The sequence below is a fragment of the Cyanistes caeruleus genome, chromosome 4, assembly GCF_971803275.1.
Source record: "Cyanistes caeruleus chromosome 4, bCyaCae1.hap1.1, whole genome shotgun sequence".
NCBI lineage: Eukaryota > Metazoa > Chordata > Aves > Passeriformes > Paridae > Cyanistes > Cyanistes caeruleus.
This window is the reverse complement of record NC_141704.1, coordinates 30192957-30210244: the sequence shown is the minus strand read 5'-3', so window position 1 is coordinate 30210244 and position 17288 is coordinate 30192957. Positions and strand designations below refer to the sequence as shown.

The following is a 17288-nucleotide window of genomic DNA, read 5'->3' as shown; positions in this document are numbered from 1 at the left end:
ACAGGAACATTTTGAGCCATAACTGTTTCAGAGCCTTTTTGGTGACTGCTAGTAATAGGCTCTCCAGAAGAAAAAACTTGCTCCCACCTTTGACAGCCACTGTGTCACTGGGAATTATGCCCACTTGAGTAAGTACTGAATTTTGTGCAATGTCTTAGAATATTTGAAAGTGAGGGCTCAAGCTGTTCTGTTGCAGGTTGCATTTATAGATGAATTTCTATCTAATTTAGAGTGTCCTCACCTATATTAGATGCTTTATATCGTGAATATTTCTGTCACTTCATCCCCTACTTAATTACTTTCATTCTTCCCTAATTGAGTTTAGGGTAATAACTTTGATAACTCAGACACCATCTGGCATGGGAATACAGACTTCACAAGAAGAAAGCAGTGAAATTGCACTTGAAGTTCAGCAGTATTTCTTCCCTTTCTCTTTTTAAGAGAAATAATCAAAACCAGGCATGAAAATATTGTCATTTCAGAGTTTTCAAAGAATCTTGAGCTATACCAAATCTAGTGATGTATAACTACAGAGTGTACCTTAGAATTCCTCACAGATGCTCATTCTGTTAAATAAAAAAAAAAAAAAAATAAAATAATAACATGGTTGTGGCTATGTGACTGAGGCTTGAAATTAAGCTTGTTTTCACATCTCTTGTGTGCAGCTGATAAAAGCCAGTTGGTTAGATTAGATATACCTGGGCTGCTCAGTTTGGGAGGTATGAATTCATTACCTAGACATTTTACACTGGTTAATCCACAGAGCAGGATCAGCATCAGCCTATTATGAGGGATTACAGTCTGCACAGCCACACAGAGGATGGAGATAGAATTTGCAGAAATTTCAAAATGGAGAAGGGAATTGGGGAATGCTGGGCTCGGAAATCAAGGCATTAAGGATCATCAGGACCTGATTATGAACCAGATGCAAAAGGCTTGAACAAGGGAAGCAGAAAAAGGTGGTTGTGGTGAATCAAAAAGGGAAGAGGCACAGCTGTGAAATTAAATACGTGGTAATTGATGTCTAACAGATTTGGAGGTTTATATGCTTGGCAGAGTTAAACTTGAGCTTTTTAAGCACTATAATGGGACAGAGTAAAAATGATAGCATTTTACCTTTATTTGAGCATTCTGTCCTGCAATCTGGACACCTTTTGAATGCTCAGTTTGGAGAAGAACTCCATTATGTGTACGGGGGAGACATCAGTGGAAATAACATTTTTCAGTACAAAACTTTGTCTGCAGAGCCCTCTCAAGGATAATTCCAACAAAAATAAACTCCCAATAATTCAAATTGATGATAAATACTTGTTAATTCTGTGTATTTATTTATCTGTATTTATTTATAATTCTGTAGTCCTGAAAGTTCTGCTGAAGAATTCTAAAGGGTATTTAGGCTCATTTAAATGCCTGGCAACTCTGAGGATTTTCTTAATTCTCTTTAGGCTGAATCGATGGCTGCACCATAGCTGTCCCAGACTTGTCACAGGTGCTGGCCCTTCCATTTACCCATCCTACCTGACATGTCTGCTGTCATGGTAAAGCACAAGGCATTTGAACAATCCTAATAAAAATTAGGCATGGCTAGTTCAAAGTGCTCAAAAGCATAATTTACTGTATCTAAAATGGTAAGTTTTTAAGAGCTTTGTCTTCTGGGTTTTTTTGTCGTGTTAGGTGATGTTTTGTCAGCTTCTGCTGCAGAAATGAAAGCGAGATCTTAATGCAAAAGAAACAAGCAAATAGCACTGATATTTTCTCATGTAACTCCAAAATTGGACTTTCCAGTAAATCGAAAATATTGCAAGACTTTAAATACAGTTTTAATCCAACTTTCCCTATTGATTGGATGTAGTCAGATTATTCAAATAAAGAAAGCATTGCATGATGGAATTCACAATAAATATTTGTGCTCATCAAATAAGAAACCATATAATTTCCATAGAAGTTGCTAGTATAAGGTGCTAGTGTGAATTTTAAATATGTACCTGCTGAAGTTACAGTTTCTCAAAAGAGGAAAGACTGTCTCTCAAAACATAAGAAATCACATTCAAATGTCTTGTCTATTAGAATTTTACCATAAGGGACAGGATGCATATTATATAATGTTATATATACAGGATCTTCTTCAGAGGAAAGCATAAAGTCAGGGCTGGTATAACTCAGTATTTGTACTATTTTAATGATAGTTAAGACCAGAAAAAGGCATAATTTAGAAAGTAAACTTGGTAATAACAGGACTATAAAGTATTCTTAGGCTGTTGCCTGCCTAAGTTTTTCCTGGGTACATGGTCATAATTTAGAAGGGAGAAGTCCATGATTCCTTATTTTCCATAAGGGTATGTACTGCAGAAGCCTGTTCTTAGAGATAAAAGAAAGGGGATGGAAACAATGTTCTTTAGCATTCAGTCCTCAACTTTAACCTATGTCAGTTCTTAACAGCTCATTCCCATGTCTAGGTTAGTTCAAATTTATATAGAATATATAATTTAAGATGCTGACTAAGATCCTTCCCTTTTCCTGAAACAAGATGGGAGCAGGTAAGAAAGGAAGCCACCTTTTTCTCTCTTCTTTTTTTCTCTCATGTTGTTTCTTCTTTTGCTTGACCTTTAAAGACTTTTACAGTTGCAGTGTTTTTGTTATATAGCTGATCTGTTGTTTTTTTCCATGTCTGACTGTTCTTTAGGCATAAGTACATTTTCTGTACTTACTAAAGAGGTCTCATACAGCATATTCTACTTTTGAGGGGAGCACCTGAAGGTAATGAAAATGTGGGAAACTAGAGATCTATTTGAGAAAAAAAGAGAGGAAATGTTTACTTAAAAACATGCAAGTCCTGTCAATATTGAGCTCTACTGCTCTAATTGAGTAAAGCAAGTTTATTTTATAATAGTAAATAAGCATGTCTGTAGCTTAACCTCAGTGGTGCCATACACAAGAGCAGGCATATTCTTTATAAATCTAGTTGAGGATCCTAAGTGTACATTAAGATGTTTCTGTGTACCACAGCAGAAACATGAATTAGTCTCAGGTACCGCTCATCTGTTACAAGACAAACCCTTAGTAAGCAGAACAGCTAAGTCTTGCTCCCAGCTTGCTGTTTTTAACCTTAATAAACTTTTGGCTGTTAGAAAATGAAAAATCTCTTTGCTTGCTTCACAGGAAGCTCAGCAGGTTTGTGATGGGGCACGGGGGACATGGCCCACATTCTGACCTAAAACACTACAGCACTGGGTGTATGTGTGGTGCAAGATAAAAATGAGTAACACCACTGTGCTGTGGTGTGCATGCACATAGCATGCAGTGTTAGACCTATGCTTGTTTTTATCAGTCACCAGGTTTTGCCTTTTGCTTACTTGGAACAGGATTGTATTTCTGATACACTGCCTTCACTTTTGTAACCAAACAAGAATATAATAAAAACTAGTAATTTCCTCATGTATTATAGGAAACTTAGGTCACTGACAGAAATTAAATCTCTGTGATACAGCTATCAGAAAAATCTGATAAAAAATCAGTTCTTACAAACTTACTTTATCTTTGTAGAAGGAACATTTCTAATACATAAAAGCTAAATACTTTCTAAAAGGTAAATATTGAGTAAGTTAATTTAAAAAAGAGGTTCCGTATTACATGTCAATAGAGTCTGATCACCAAAAATATGTTGTAGCCCTGGGATAGAAATTTGGCCACTTTGAAGCTAATTCTGAAAGCACTGTTGGCTTCTGTGAACAACTCTTTGCTATTTAATACAATTTTAACTTTTGCAAATAATCTAACTAGTTGCCCTTAGCTAATTTATGTAGTGTTGTTGTAGGGGTATTTCTTCTGCCATGACTTATTTTTACATCTACTATTTTAAAATGATGTGTATTTCATTTCTGACGTCATAGCCATGACATGTAACCTACCATCTGTATCACTGCTGAGATGTTTCTTTCCTCTGCAAAGTGTGTTAGCAATTTTGCTGTATATAGTACATGACGATCTGGTATGACATTTTTCTTCATGAGGAGGACAGGAAACTAACTCCTGAGTTATTTTATCTCTTGTCATAAGTGAAGACATATGTCATAACACTGAACAGCCTTCATGTGTCCTGAACATGCAGATATTTGCATTTTCCCTTCACTTTTCTTTGGGACTGAAGTGGTTGAAATGACAGACGCAACAAATGAAATGCTGAGAATGTGTAGGGAGAAAAGAAGTCTCAATACTGACAGATATTAATAACTTTTGCAGTGTTATGTCATCAGAGGAATAACACTGATGTCTTCTTGTGTAATCTTCAGATACATTTATAAAGAGTAATCACTGAATTGAAAATTTTCTCTTTGCTACTTGGCTTTATAGATGTGTGCTTGTATTTGTTGTTGGCTTGAGCTCTATAAGATTTGAAGTTTTTTACAAATCTTGCTACTACTAAGGAAGAAATGCTCTGGTGCAGAATTTGGATTTTTTTTATTTATTTATTCTTGAACAATCCTTGATGCTTAGTGTTCAGTCTCCTTTTTCAGTAACCTCAATCAAAATAGCAGTACATGGTTCTCTGATGGCATCTCTGTGCCAAGGGAGATTAAGGGATATAACAAGCTTTTGAGCAGGTTTCAGCATCACCAACCAGCCTGAACTAATACTGCAGCATTTCTGTGTATGTGCTGAAAGTCCATTTTTGAGATAGTGTGTAACACTGCTGCCAGGTGACTTCCAGCAAGGCACACAAATTTTACTAATAATTAAATTTTAAACTATTACTTAAAAGTGAGTGGCTTTCCTAGAGGCTGACGACCTTCATTGCCTTAGACCTTCCTTTTTAAAACCATCTCCCACGTTTAACTAAAGCCAAACATTTGGTTTATTTTTGCTTTACATTTTTTATCATCAACTAAATAGATCTTTTGCTTTACTATTCATTGTTGTCCGATAAAAAAAAAACTCAGATCTGTTAATAGTAAGCCTCCAATAGACTCAAACCAAAGTGATAGGATAGCTACAAGGAGGGACAGGTAGTTTTGTTATAGATTCAATAAAAGTCTTCCCAATTCTTTTTCATGTTTCCTTATCCCTAAAGGGACTGTGCCTCTGAACTCCTTGGGTATTAAGCAGATCTGGGTATGTGTTATCAGTCATGGAATTATGAAAACGTGGAGAACTGAAGAGAAAAATGTAATCTACACATGGTGTGTGTTTGTCTGTATTCTTGACACTGCAGTTAATCAGGGGGCCATGGCTATTACTGATGACCAAATATCACATTCATGAGAGTGAAATGAAATTCTGATTTGGAGGAAGTAAGATGAGAAAAAGCTTAACAGAAAATCACGTGACAATACTGAATTTTCCTCCACATCTGGAGGTCACTGGCAACTAATGGACCAAATATGGAGTTACTGTGTGTCTTTTAAGGTGACCAGGCTACCTTGTCACACACCAGTTGTTGCATGTTTTTTAGGTTGTAAAGAAGCTAAGGTAAATGTTTAGAGGAATGTGCAAAACTATTTTTTGTATTATTCTGGTTGACACGAATTTTTTCCTCTTGTGCAGGGTTAGGAATGTTTTCCACTGTAGTTTGTTGATGCCACTGTGTGTAAGTGCATTTCTTCTGAATGGTTGGCCTGATGAGGGTGAGGAACGATATGCAAAGCAGTCTCTCTTTCCCAGGTTCCCCAAATCCAAGAGCTGTACAATCAGGAAATGCATTATAGCATCCATTGTTGCTTCAGCATGCTTTGCATATGCAAATACTGCTCAGAAGTTTAACTTAATAATTATCAGCTGGAGCCTTTATTGATGAGCAGCTGAGGCTAATCATCAGCAGCAGAATTGGAATTAACTGCTACTAGGCTTGTGTTGGGTGTGCTTGTCTTTAGCTTTTGTTTACTGTGGCAATTGTAGAAACATATATATATATATATTATCTAAGCTTATATGTACTTCTTGTACTTTCCTTTTAAAAAACATTGATGTATTTGATGTAAAAATGATATATTTTAGGCTTTCCCCCTCCCTGTCTCTTCCACGGTTTGTTACTGAGCAGGAGCCAACATAGAATAGCTCCAGTTTTTTACATCCCACTGCCATGAATGATAGTCACAGTACCGTGTACAGCTGCAGTGACACATTTGGGCACATGCTTTTACCTCAGAGAGCTGTAATGGCTTGTTGGGGACATGGCTGCCTGCTGCTGATTATACATTCTGCTATATCAGGGCCAGTAGTCAGTGAGTCAGTAAGTGTTAGCTGAACACAAAGCTCACACCTGAACAGAGAGGAATACCTGAGTGTAAGATATCCAGATGGCTAATGAAAAAAGAGATGCTGCTTCTTCATAGGAAATTTTCAGATTAACAAATCCCATTGTTTTCCCTCCCACTCCTACTGTACACCAGGGAAATTCAGCTGGCTACAAATACCCTGCAGATATCATTCATATGCCTTTTCCTAAGTGTGCTTTATTATTCACATCACACTCCTACAGGCCCTCCACAGTTTCCCTTCTAATTATTCCCTGCTTGCCCATTCCTATGAATAACCGGTGGCATTCACCCACATTCTGCCATTTAAGACGTTTAGTAGTCCATCCTACTATGAATTGGATTTGGCATTTTCCAGGAGGTGCCACAATTTATTTAAATTCATCCAGATTGAAACTCTAAAGGTTTTTAATTGAGTTGCAGAAGGTTTCAGCTCCAGGGCACAGGCACCCCCCAGGCAGTGGTTTGTCTCTACCCCCATAGTGGAGGTGGTAGAGAGGAATGCTTCAGGGCAGAGGCAACTGGGCTGGCTCAGACCAGCTTAAGCTGAGTTGGATGTGTTGCACTGCAGGAGGTGAGAAGCACCGTGACCCTCTGGGTCAGCTTAAGCTGTGGGAATGGTAGCCTCTAACTGAACGGGGATTTATGTCTGTAACTGACCTAAAACGGCTCATTTATTTGTACCCCATGTGTATACTGCTAATTGTGATGAGGTTGTTTATGACAAAAAGTCACTGCTAGCCAGTCATTGCCTCTGTAGAGAAGTGTGTTTGCCAAAAATCCTGTAGGCAACACCTCAGTCCCTGGTAGCATGTTCAGAGGACAGAAGGGGCACTGACCCTCTCGTCCTGTCACAGGATGCTCTGCAGGAGACTTGCTGAGTGTTGTTGTAGGAGATTTCCCTGCAATACGCCTACACATGAGTCTTTCTGGCTGTCACACTGGCAGTCTTGACCCGCCTGCAAAGCTTTTGAAAAGAAAGAGAATACCCCTCTACCTTTGGGGAGATGGAGCTTCCTTTTCTGCTCTTTCTCCCCCGCTTCCCAACTGCTGAAGAAGTGGTTTGCCAAAAAAATCAACATCTTTACAGGAGTGGGACTTGGAGAAAATAACAATTTGTCAAGAGCACAGATGGCTTATTTAGAATCTAATAGGTATTAAGACATTATTTTCCCCAGGCTTTACTCCTGATATTGATAATGTGTTATCTTTGCCAAGTTCCCCTCTTGATAACATGTTATCTTCGTCAAGCCAAGTCCCTGATAAAATCTTATTTTCCCTCAGTGCTCACTCTGATAAGATATTATTTTCTTGCATCTCTGCTGCCAGTGGAAAGGAGGGAAATGTTATTTTTAGTCCTTTTCTTGAAGAGGCATATATATTGCCAAGGCAATGCAAAACAGGGAAAGAAAGAATGAGAAGAACAAGCAAAAAAAAAGTTATTGTATTCTAGACAAGGAAATGAGCAAATATTTTAAGACTTACGGGCCCTTGTTTTGAACATGCTAATAAGCCAACATTCATAACTAGCTAATGAGCCAATATTTCTTTTGAAAAAGCAAACTATTTTAAAAAAGTCATCTCTGTTTCCAAGAAGGATATTTATGTTTAGATTTTCTTTCCCTATTTTGTCCTGCATTCTGTTGCTTCATGCTTTTTCTTTACATGGTGTCTTTTACTGTTACCCATCCCTATTAAAGAATCCCTATCAGAATTGCATTTGCTCAGCAGCAACAAACAATAAATAACTCTCTGCAGTTCTGCAGCACGATGCACTGATGGTACAACCACAAACCCTTTCTGAAACACAGCCCCTTCCTCATTTTGCGTGCAGAGCAAATGCAGCAATGCAGAGAAAGTTGTTCTTGAACCACTCCATTTAGTTAATTTAAGAAGTGGAAGTTGTGTCATGAACAAGGCAGGGCACAACTTTGTAATTTATGAAGTCAAATTTGCCCTGAGGGATTGTTTCTGTCTCTACCACCGAGTTCATTACATGGTGATCATAAGACAAAGATATTGCAAGTGACTGCTAAGTACTTTCCCCCACATTTCCGGGATTTCCAGCTTGCTGACTCCTGCATTACAGAAATGTCAACCTTATGCCTGTTGCATATGTAGCTGTCCTCTGAAAAATTGTTGTGCAGAAAAGGTTGTTGAAAATTTGTTGAAAAACTGTATCAGACCCATCTCAGCTGTGCCTGCGAAACTGGTATTTTCTGTGACCGTTAAGGATTCCAAAACTTCTTGCTTGACTTTAAAAGAGGGACTGATAGTACCACCTTTCCTTTAAATAACTTTGAAAAATATGTCACTGATCCCTGTGCTGTGTTAAAATACATAGTAACGAACATCATAGGCCAGTGAGTGAATAAATCAGTCTTTTCTTCATAGAAGGATGGGTATGTGTGGTCACAAACAGAATGATGAGCTGAAACAACCTCATAAGTAGTTGTTATCCATCCTATGCACACAGTGATGTTGATATTCTTTGGAAATAAAGTGGTAATCATGCAGTTAATGAACCTGTCAGCAGACACAAGGGAATGACAGCAAAGATGGAACAGGAGACCATCATTCTCACATTTCCAAACTTCTAAGTGTTTGACTTCAGTGGATGCTTGACCCTGACTGGACATGAAGTGCCCACCAAGGCTGCTCTATCATTTTCCCTCTTCAGCTGCACAGGGAAGAGGAAATATAATGAAGAGCTCATGGGTCAAGACAAGAACAAAAAGAGGTCACTCACCAATTACTGTCACAGGCAAAATGGACTCAACTCAGGAAAATTGATTTTATTTATTACCAGTCAAATGACAGTAGGGTAATGAGAAATAAAACTCAATCTAAAAAACCCACTTTATTTCCTACCTTCTTCCCAAATTAAATTTACTCCTGGTTTTCTCTCCTTTCTTTCTTGTAGCAGTGCAGGAAAACAGGGTATGGGGGCTGTGGTCAGTTCATCACGAGTGGTCTCCTTGCTCCTCAATTTGGAGTCCCTCCTATGGGAGACAGTTCTCCACAAGCTGCTTCCAAGAGAGTCCATGGAGTGCAGTCCTTCAGGAACACTGCTCCAGGGTGATGCACCTACACAGGGGTCACAAATCCCACCAGCAAGCCTGCTCCAGTGTGGGCGCCCCCACAGGGTTACAGCCTCCCTTGGGCATCCACTTGCTCTGGCATATGGCTCTCCACAAGGACCTGTGGACCTCCATGGATTGCAGGAGCACAGCCGCCTCACCACGGTCTTCCACAGCTGCAGGGAAGTCTTGGCTTTGGTTCCTAGAGCACCTCCCTTCTGCACTGACCTTGGTACCTGCAGAGTTGTTCCTCCTGTATTCTCATTTCTCTCCTCTCCCCTCTGGCTACAGGTGCTTCTGTGTAATTGCCCTTCTCTGTGGCTGCCCCATAGGTGACCTCTGTTTCTGACCTGCTCAGCCTTGTCCAGCAGCAGGTCCATCTTGGAGCCATTGGCTCCAGGACATGGCAAAACTTCCAGGAGCTTCACACAGAGGCCACCCCTGGAGCTCCTCTGGTGTCATAACCTGGCCAAGCAAACTCAGTGCACTTTGCAAGTCTTGTTTTCTGTGGGTGAAGGTTTTTTGTATATGATACATTTAATTTCTGAATCCACTGACTGTAGAGGGATATTTTGTTCAAGGAAAGGACACTGAGAAAGTCATTATCCTGTATATGAACAGCAGGCAATAACGTGATTCTTTAAGTAAGGCTGACCTGCAGTGGAATTGAATGGTTTGGGTTTGGGTTCAATAAACCATGTTAATGTGTTCTTAAGTACTCTTAACAGCAGTGGAATTGAACACAAATTTAGTAGTTAAAGAACATGCTGAAGTTCCTAAGTGCAATTAGTATTGACTAAGTCCAAGCCTGATGGTTGATTGGCATCTCCAGTGCAAACAGTCTCTTCTAACTAAATAACATGTAATTTAACACGTGTTGTCCATGCCAAATCCTGAGAAGAACTTAATAGTGATGGGAGAGGTTCTTCTGTCAGAGCTGAAGAAACTTGTTTGGACTGTACAAAAATGCTTGGTTGTTACTTCTTGTACTGTCTCTGTCAAGTGGACATTAACCTTCAGTGCACTTACTGTGACATCTTTCAGTGATACAGCTTTCTACCTTAAGGTCCATGGGGTTCTCCACAATGGTCATTGTGTGGGAAAAAATAATTGTGCAATGAACTTGAAATGATTTTGTGGTCTTATCGGGGGAGAATAATGAGTGTGGTTGCCTGCTGTCCCATTTCTTTCTGAAAAATGCTGGCTTTTGGTTAAAATTCTCATTCTCCTAGTGGGCACAGGTAATGTGAATTTTCAAATGTTAACAAATGTGAAATGGAGGAATATCTAGTATATGTAGTCAGACTGAAGCACTGTCTCTGGGCAGCATAACTTCTTCTTACCTAAGAAGCAGCTAGAGTTCATTGCCATTAGTTCATTTTAAAGGTGTTGCATGCAATTATACAGTGGATGAGTAATAGCTGAAACATACAGAAACTTCTAGACCTTGTAAAAAGGTCAAAGCACAAGTAGTTTGTGCTTTCTAGTAAATTAAATGTAAAGAGTTTTTAAAAACCCTCCCAAAACATGCTCCATAATTTTATGGGCCTCAGTTCCTAACACAGTTGTAAGCATTTTAGTTCAGATCAGGGCTGTCTGAAAAACTTGGGATGCTTGTTTCTGCACTTTTCTTCTCTGAATTAGAAAATTTTGCTTTCCTACACTCAGCTTCTTTCTCCCTTACCCAGTTAACCCTTGGATAAATGTTCTTTTTTCTCTGTGGCTCTTTCCCCAGCAACTTTCCAATGCCACTGGGTCCTTTTCAGGACTGTCACCTCTCCTAAGTCTGGTAACTATAAAACTAGGAACTTGGCTTTAATGCCTATCCTTGAAGTTCTGTATGTAAGGAAGAAAATGCTGCTAGTTCAGTCCTTCTTTCAAATGAATTATGCCACATTGCTTTCTGCTGCTTTACTTAAGCACCCTGCTTAAGTAAATATTAATGAAATCTGTTGCCTTAAATCCTTTAATTTCATTTATGCAGAAGCATTGAATAATCCATAGAATTCATAACTTGTATCATGTCAAGTTTTCTGAATTGTTGGACCTAGTGCGATGATAAGTCATTGACTACTGTCAACCATGAAATAATTATTCTGCTTTGTGTTTGGGTTTTGTTTTGTGGACAACGGTATTTTGCAGGTCTTTTTAGATACAGTTGCATTAGCACAAGTCTGAAGTAAAAGGCTTGACACAGAGAAAAAAATTAAACCTGAAACTTCCAAAGTTCAAAAATAGAGCAATAACCCCAAATGAAGAATAAAATATAATAGCTTTATTATTATAGATTATACCATTCAAAAGTGTACTACTTGCTTCAGAGCACAGTAATGTTCCTTGTAGTGCTCCCTGGGAGATCTTCAGTCCCAAAGTCACACAAGACCTCGTTATTTTATTTTGATTTAGATTAGATAAAAAGTGCCCAGACACCAGTTCAGAGCACTCTGCCAGTTACTATAAACTATAAAATTCAAGTGCAGTGCAATCAGTTTAACTCTTCTAGCAAGCAACACACCCAGTCAAACATCAGTGGTCCCTAACATTAATCCACTTACTCGTCAGTGGTGAGATGAAACACACAGAACTAAATCAAATAGTATCTTGCTACCAGCCTTGCCAGCCTCAAATGTGCAAAAAATATGAATTACACTATCTCTGAATTTATGAAAAAAATTACTTTACTTCTGAGTATTAAGATCAAACTTTGTTCACTTTTGGTTTTATACTTTTATTTTGCCTGGGTCTTGGAATTGTCACATTGTCATTTGCAGCAGACAGCTAGGATGTGCAAATATACCAAGTGCATGATGATACACCTGAGAGTAGTGAGCACTATTAGTAACAAAACATGACTTGTCCAGCTGTATGAACCCTAAAGAGATCATTCCAGAAAACATCATGGACTTAGCACGTTTTAACAAAACACATAATTTCTCTAGTAAATCGGTGCATTTCAACTAGTAGTACATTTCAGATGAAGAGGCTAGCTAGTTGTTTAATTGAGAGGATTTCCTTACTCCTTTAACATACCAGCAGAAGTATTTACTACTGAGAGAACAGTAGTGGAATTACTGGCATTTAAAGCCAAAACTGCATAAATACTGAGCTGGTCTCATTAGCTGCTGCAGCTTCAGTCTGAGGCAGTGGGGTGATGTTTTCTTTCAGTCCCTTTCTCAGACTATGCTGTTTCTTCTAAATTCTCTGTAGAAACAGTTGAACTTTTTTGATCAGTATACCTACAATTGTTCAGATGTACAAAACGGCATCCTTTTCTAAAAGATAAAAAAAGCTTTTAAAGTTTTAATTTTGGGAAAGCAGCATTTATGACATACTGATTTATATCCATAGAATAAGTAAAGATATGTTTAATTTTTTACTATATTTTTAAATTTTGATGAATGCTGTTCTGAGAGTTACTTCCATATCTTGCTGTCTTTTCTAGTAATTATTTGAAGCTAGCAGAATTCAGTGACAAAGACAGAAAGTGATGAGTTAACATCTGTGTCAGCTGGATGTTCACCATGTGAGGAGTTAAGATTCCCAGTGAAGTCTTTGGCTAGATTTACAGTGTAATTGTATAGCTGATGATAGCACAGGTTGGTTGTTCTGTGAATGAGCAAAGGTCCTGTTTTTCTTTCTGTCTGAAAGTGTCTACACAATACACTTGCTGTCCAGTAACAGGGATGCAATAGAATCCCAGCCAAATGAGTCTTAGTTTTCTTAGCTTCAATATCAGTAGCTGAGAAATAACACAGCTTCAGTTCCAGGCCCTCCAAGCTTGGTGGAGAAAGATGACTCAGTATTCTGTTGCATGTCTAATTGTAGCACAGGTCTGTCCTTTATGTTGACATTTCTCTATTGTTACATCCATTATTTTCAGACTTTTCAAATATCTCATTTAAGTTTTAATAACTATTTGCTGAATCATTCATGTTTCAAGATGTCAGTGGCCAAAATCCAGAATTTGTCTCGAGACATTTTTCAGTCTCAGATTTATCCATAAACTTTTCTATTGATTAAAATAATAAATTACAAAATTTTTGTAGGAGATAGCCTGCAAGAAATTGCAAGATATTCTATCCAAATTATGATAAAAATCAAGATAATGATTTATATGCATAACAGGAAGTGTGTATACCTGTATAACTCAACAATGTAAATTAGAATTGAGGGTTTGATTTCCATACCTGTTTTTTTCATGAAGTCAGTTTAGAGGACTGCTCATGATTTATGTAAATGTGAAACAATGAGAAAGAGCAAGCAATGAACAGGCCGTTATAGCAAGGAGATAGTTTTGAGTCGGTAGGTGAAGAATGTACTTGCCAGAGAAAACTTTTAAGCACTAATTGCATGATTTCCATTTTATAAACCATTCAGGCTGGTATTTGATAAAACCAATGGGACTCTGCACTGGAAAAATGATTAAGTAGCAAACATGTCCCTTTACTTGGCACTGATGAGGTCACACCTTGAATCCTGTGTTGAGTTCTGGACACTGAGGTGCTGGAGCATGTCCAGAGAAGAGCTGTGAAGCTGGGGAAGGATCTGGAGCACAAGTCCCATGAGGAGCAGCTGAGGGAGCTGGGAGGGTTTATCCTGGAGAAACAGAGGCTCAGGGGAGCCTCCTATTGCTTGCTAAAACTGCCTGAAAGGAGAGTGTAGCCTGGTGAGTGTTGTCCTCTTCTTACAGGCGACAAGTGACAGGATGAGATTAAATGACTTCAAGTTGTGCCACAGGAAATTTTGTTGAATATTAGAAAAAATGACTTAATGGCAAAGGTGGTCAGGCATTGGAATAGGCTGTTCAGGCAAATGGTAATTTGGTAAATAATGGTAAAAATTCCACAATCCCTGGAAGTGTTCAAAAAACATGGATGTGGATATGGACATGGTTTAATGGTGAACATGTTGGTGCTGGACTAACAGTTGGACTCAATGACCTTAGAAGTTTTTTTCAACCTTAATAATTATATAATTCTGTTATTTAATGCATGTAGAAAGTTAGAGAAATACTTTAGTATAAGGTACTCACATATCATTGCTACAAAGGCATTTTTTGCTAATTGTGACACTGTAGATAACTTTCATTGTCTTCTGTTTCACTTCAATTTGATTTTGATTGAACATTTTTGAGCAGTTTCAGTTGAAAGTGTTGAATTGAACCTTTTTTACCTTTTTTTCAGAATTCCACTGACTCTTTTTAAGCCAAAATACTTTCCAGAATTTGGCCCACATATGTATTGAACATTTCTGTCCTGAACCTCTTATTTCTCAGCAAGCACATAATACTGTGTTGCTGAATAGAACCCATCTGTTCCTCACATGTGAATCAGCTGGGGCTACTGTTAGGCACAAAATGGTTGCCAAAATGCTGTCATTTGACTGTGGAGGAAGTGGGAATAGGAAAACTATTTCATCTCGCATACATTTCGAAAATATATTTAACTGTATATTAATTGTCTTTGAATTAAATCCTCATGTTCTTGACTGTCTTCCCAGACTAGAGACTGGCAGGCGGCCCTATGAGAACAAAGAAACGCATGCTTATCTTTTGGTGAGGTTTGAAAATCAGTAGGAGCTGTAGCTCGTAGAGTTCAGCGTTTGTCCGAGTTTACCGTGTTTTACCTAGTTTACTTAAGCACGGCCTGAAGTGCCAAGTGTGCGTAAAACACGGCTGCGTTTGAAGCGCCATCTCTGCCTCACAGCACGGACACTAAAGGAGGATGCGGCTTCTGGTGTGTTCTGACAGAAGTGCTCTGTTTCCTTGTGGTGCAGATGGGAAGCCGGTGTCGCTGTCCCCGCTGGAGTCGCAGCCCCACAGCCCTCGGTACACGGCGTCGAGCCAGCGGGAGCGCGAGAGCCTGGAGGTGCGCGTGCGGGAGGTGGAGGAGGAGAACCGCGTGCTGCGCAGGCAGCTCAGCCTGGCACAGGGCCGAGGCCCAGCGCACCACCGCGCCAACCACTCCAAAACATACTCCATGGAGGAGGGCACGGGCGACAGCGAGAGCCTGCGGGCTGGCATCGTGGCGGGGAACAGCTCCGAGTGCGGCCAGCAGCCGGTGGTGGAAAAGTGTGAGGTAAATACACCAAAGGAACCCGCCGGAAACAAAGCTTGGTAGATGTGATCCTTTAAGGACATTGCAAACCCCTGTCTCCTTCCTCTGAGGCCCTTTGCTCCAAAACCAGCCTCTTAAAGGTCTGCTGCGTGCAGCTTTTCAGATAATTTCTTTTATTATGCTTTTTTAAAAAATCTTTAACACGTTTAATCATCAGAATATCTTCTGACTTATTATTTCATCACAGCTTTTTGTCTTTTTCATTCTTGTGTCCCCAAACCTGATATAAAAATCAAAGCCTTGTTTCTAGCTGACTTCACTGCATCTCTGCTGATAAAAACCTGTGGCAAACTGACCCCTGTATTTTAAATAATAATGACTCCAGAGTGCTTAGAAAAGCCTTAGTTCTTTGTTTCTGTGCCTATATTGAAGCGGTTCAGGGTTTATGATTAATTAAATTGTGGCTCATGGAGGCAGCCTGCGCTTTTGACTCACTTTCAGGAGTGTATCTGGATGTTAGTGTGGGAGCAGGTGCTTTGTGTGAGCCGTGAACGTTTGGCTGCAGGGAACTGGTGATCTGCCTCTAAGACAGTTTTGGTGTGGTTGGTTTGGTTTGGTTTTCCCCATTTTATGTCAGTACTTCTGTGGATGTCATCCAGATACTTAGTTATCAGATGTCTGAATGATAAGTACAAATATGGATAGATCCAAACCAGAAAGTCTCACTTAAAAGCCTTGTGCCAATCCCAGCTGATAAAGTTATCAAAAATAATTTCCTCCATTTATTTCTACAGAGAGGGTAATACCATATCACCTTTTATCTTTCTTGCTGCCACTTGGAAGATAAAAGTTGAAAGAAAATTAGTGCGAGAGGAAAAAGAAATCCTAATTATCTCTTCAGATAAATTCTATCCGATGGGAAGATACCAAATATGGTTTGAAAATGAATTACTGCTTTCCAGTAGGATATCTATCCATCAGTGTAAAAAAAATGAAGCAACATTATTGTAAGGAGAGGGAGAAGGAGGTTTCTGTTTTTCATTTTCCCTCCTCCAGATAACAAGGGTCTGATTTTCCTCACTGTGAGATTTTTTTGTCATTTCTTTTAATCAGACCATCAATCAGCAAACCTCACTTTTCCCTTATTATTATATCAAGGAATGATGAGCTGCATCTCAGTTCTTGGCTGTTCAATGTACCAACCAATCTAGGACACAAAAATAGTAGCTTAAAGTAGGGATAGCTTAAGTGGCCTTACAGTTTATGATATGTTTTGCCAATCAGTTTACTTGCTCAGTGGGGTTTAGCACTCTGCTGGAGGCAATGCTTATATAAAATATGAAATCTCACATTATTTGCCATTCCCCTATCTCACCACACACTATTTTGATCTCAAAATAACTTCTTACTCATTTTTTAAGGAATTCACTCAATAACTCAGTTACAGCAATGGAAGTTAAGATTAAACTTCCCTATTATCAGATTTACCATAATTTATCCTGTTAGTGTAGATTCTTGTCCTGTGTTTGTGTGAGGGGCATCTTGATGCCTTTCATTCTCTGTTTTGTTTTTTTTCTGTTTCATATGTGTAAACAGAATTTTTTTAGCTTCTGACCCTGGAATATATCACAGTAAGAATCAACAAATTGGATAGTGAGAAACAAGGGTTCTTAAGACTCTTGCTCTGGGGAGACTAAGAGTGTTAGGAATAGGTTGTTCATTTCATTGAGTCTGTTCTTAGAGATTACTGGTGATAACATTTCACAGTCTAATTTGGGATATAGTCTTTAATAGCGATTAAAATGTTTGAAAATGCAGTTACAATGGATGAACATTAAATCTCTGATAAAGCATAATCTATGTGATATTAATTGTGATCTGTATCAAATAGCTGTGGGTTT

General features: G+C 38.8%; 1 protein-coding gene across 4 annotated transcripts in view; it reads left to right on the top strand.

The window, feature by feature from the left end:
- Positions 1-17288, top strand: part of LARGE1 (LARGE xylosyl- and glucuronyltransferase 1) — a 268311-nt gene that overhangs the window by 113888 nt on the left and 137135 nt on the right. For all 4 annotated transcript variants that reach the window (XM_086887298.1, XM_086887297.1, XM_086887299.1 and 1 more), the window contains one exon: positions 15107-15408. In XM_086887298.1, coding sequence (XP_086743424.1) covers positions 15107-15408 — 302 coding nt within the window. The remainder of the gene's footprint in view (positions 1-15106; positions 15409-17288) is intronic.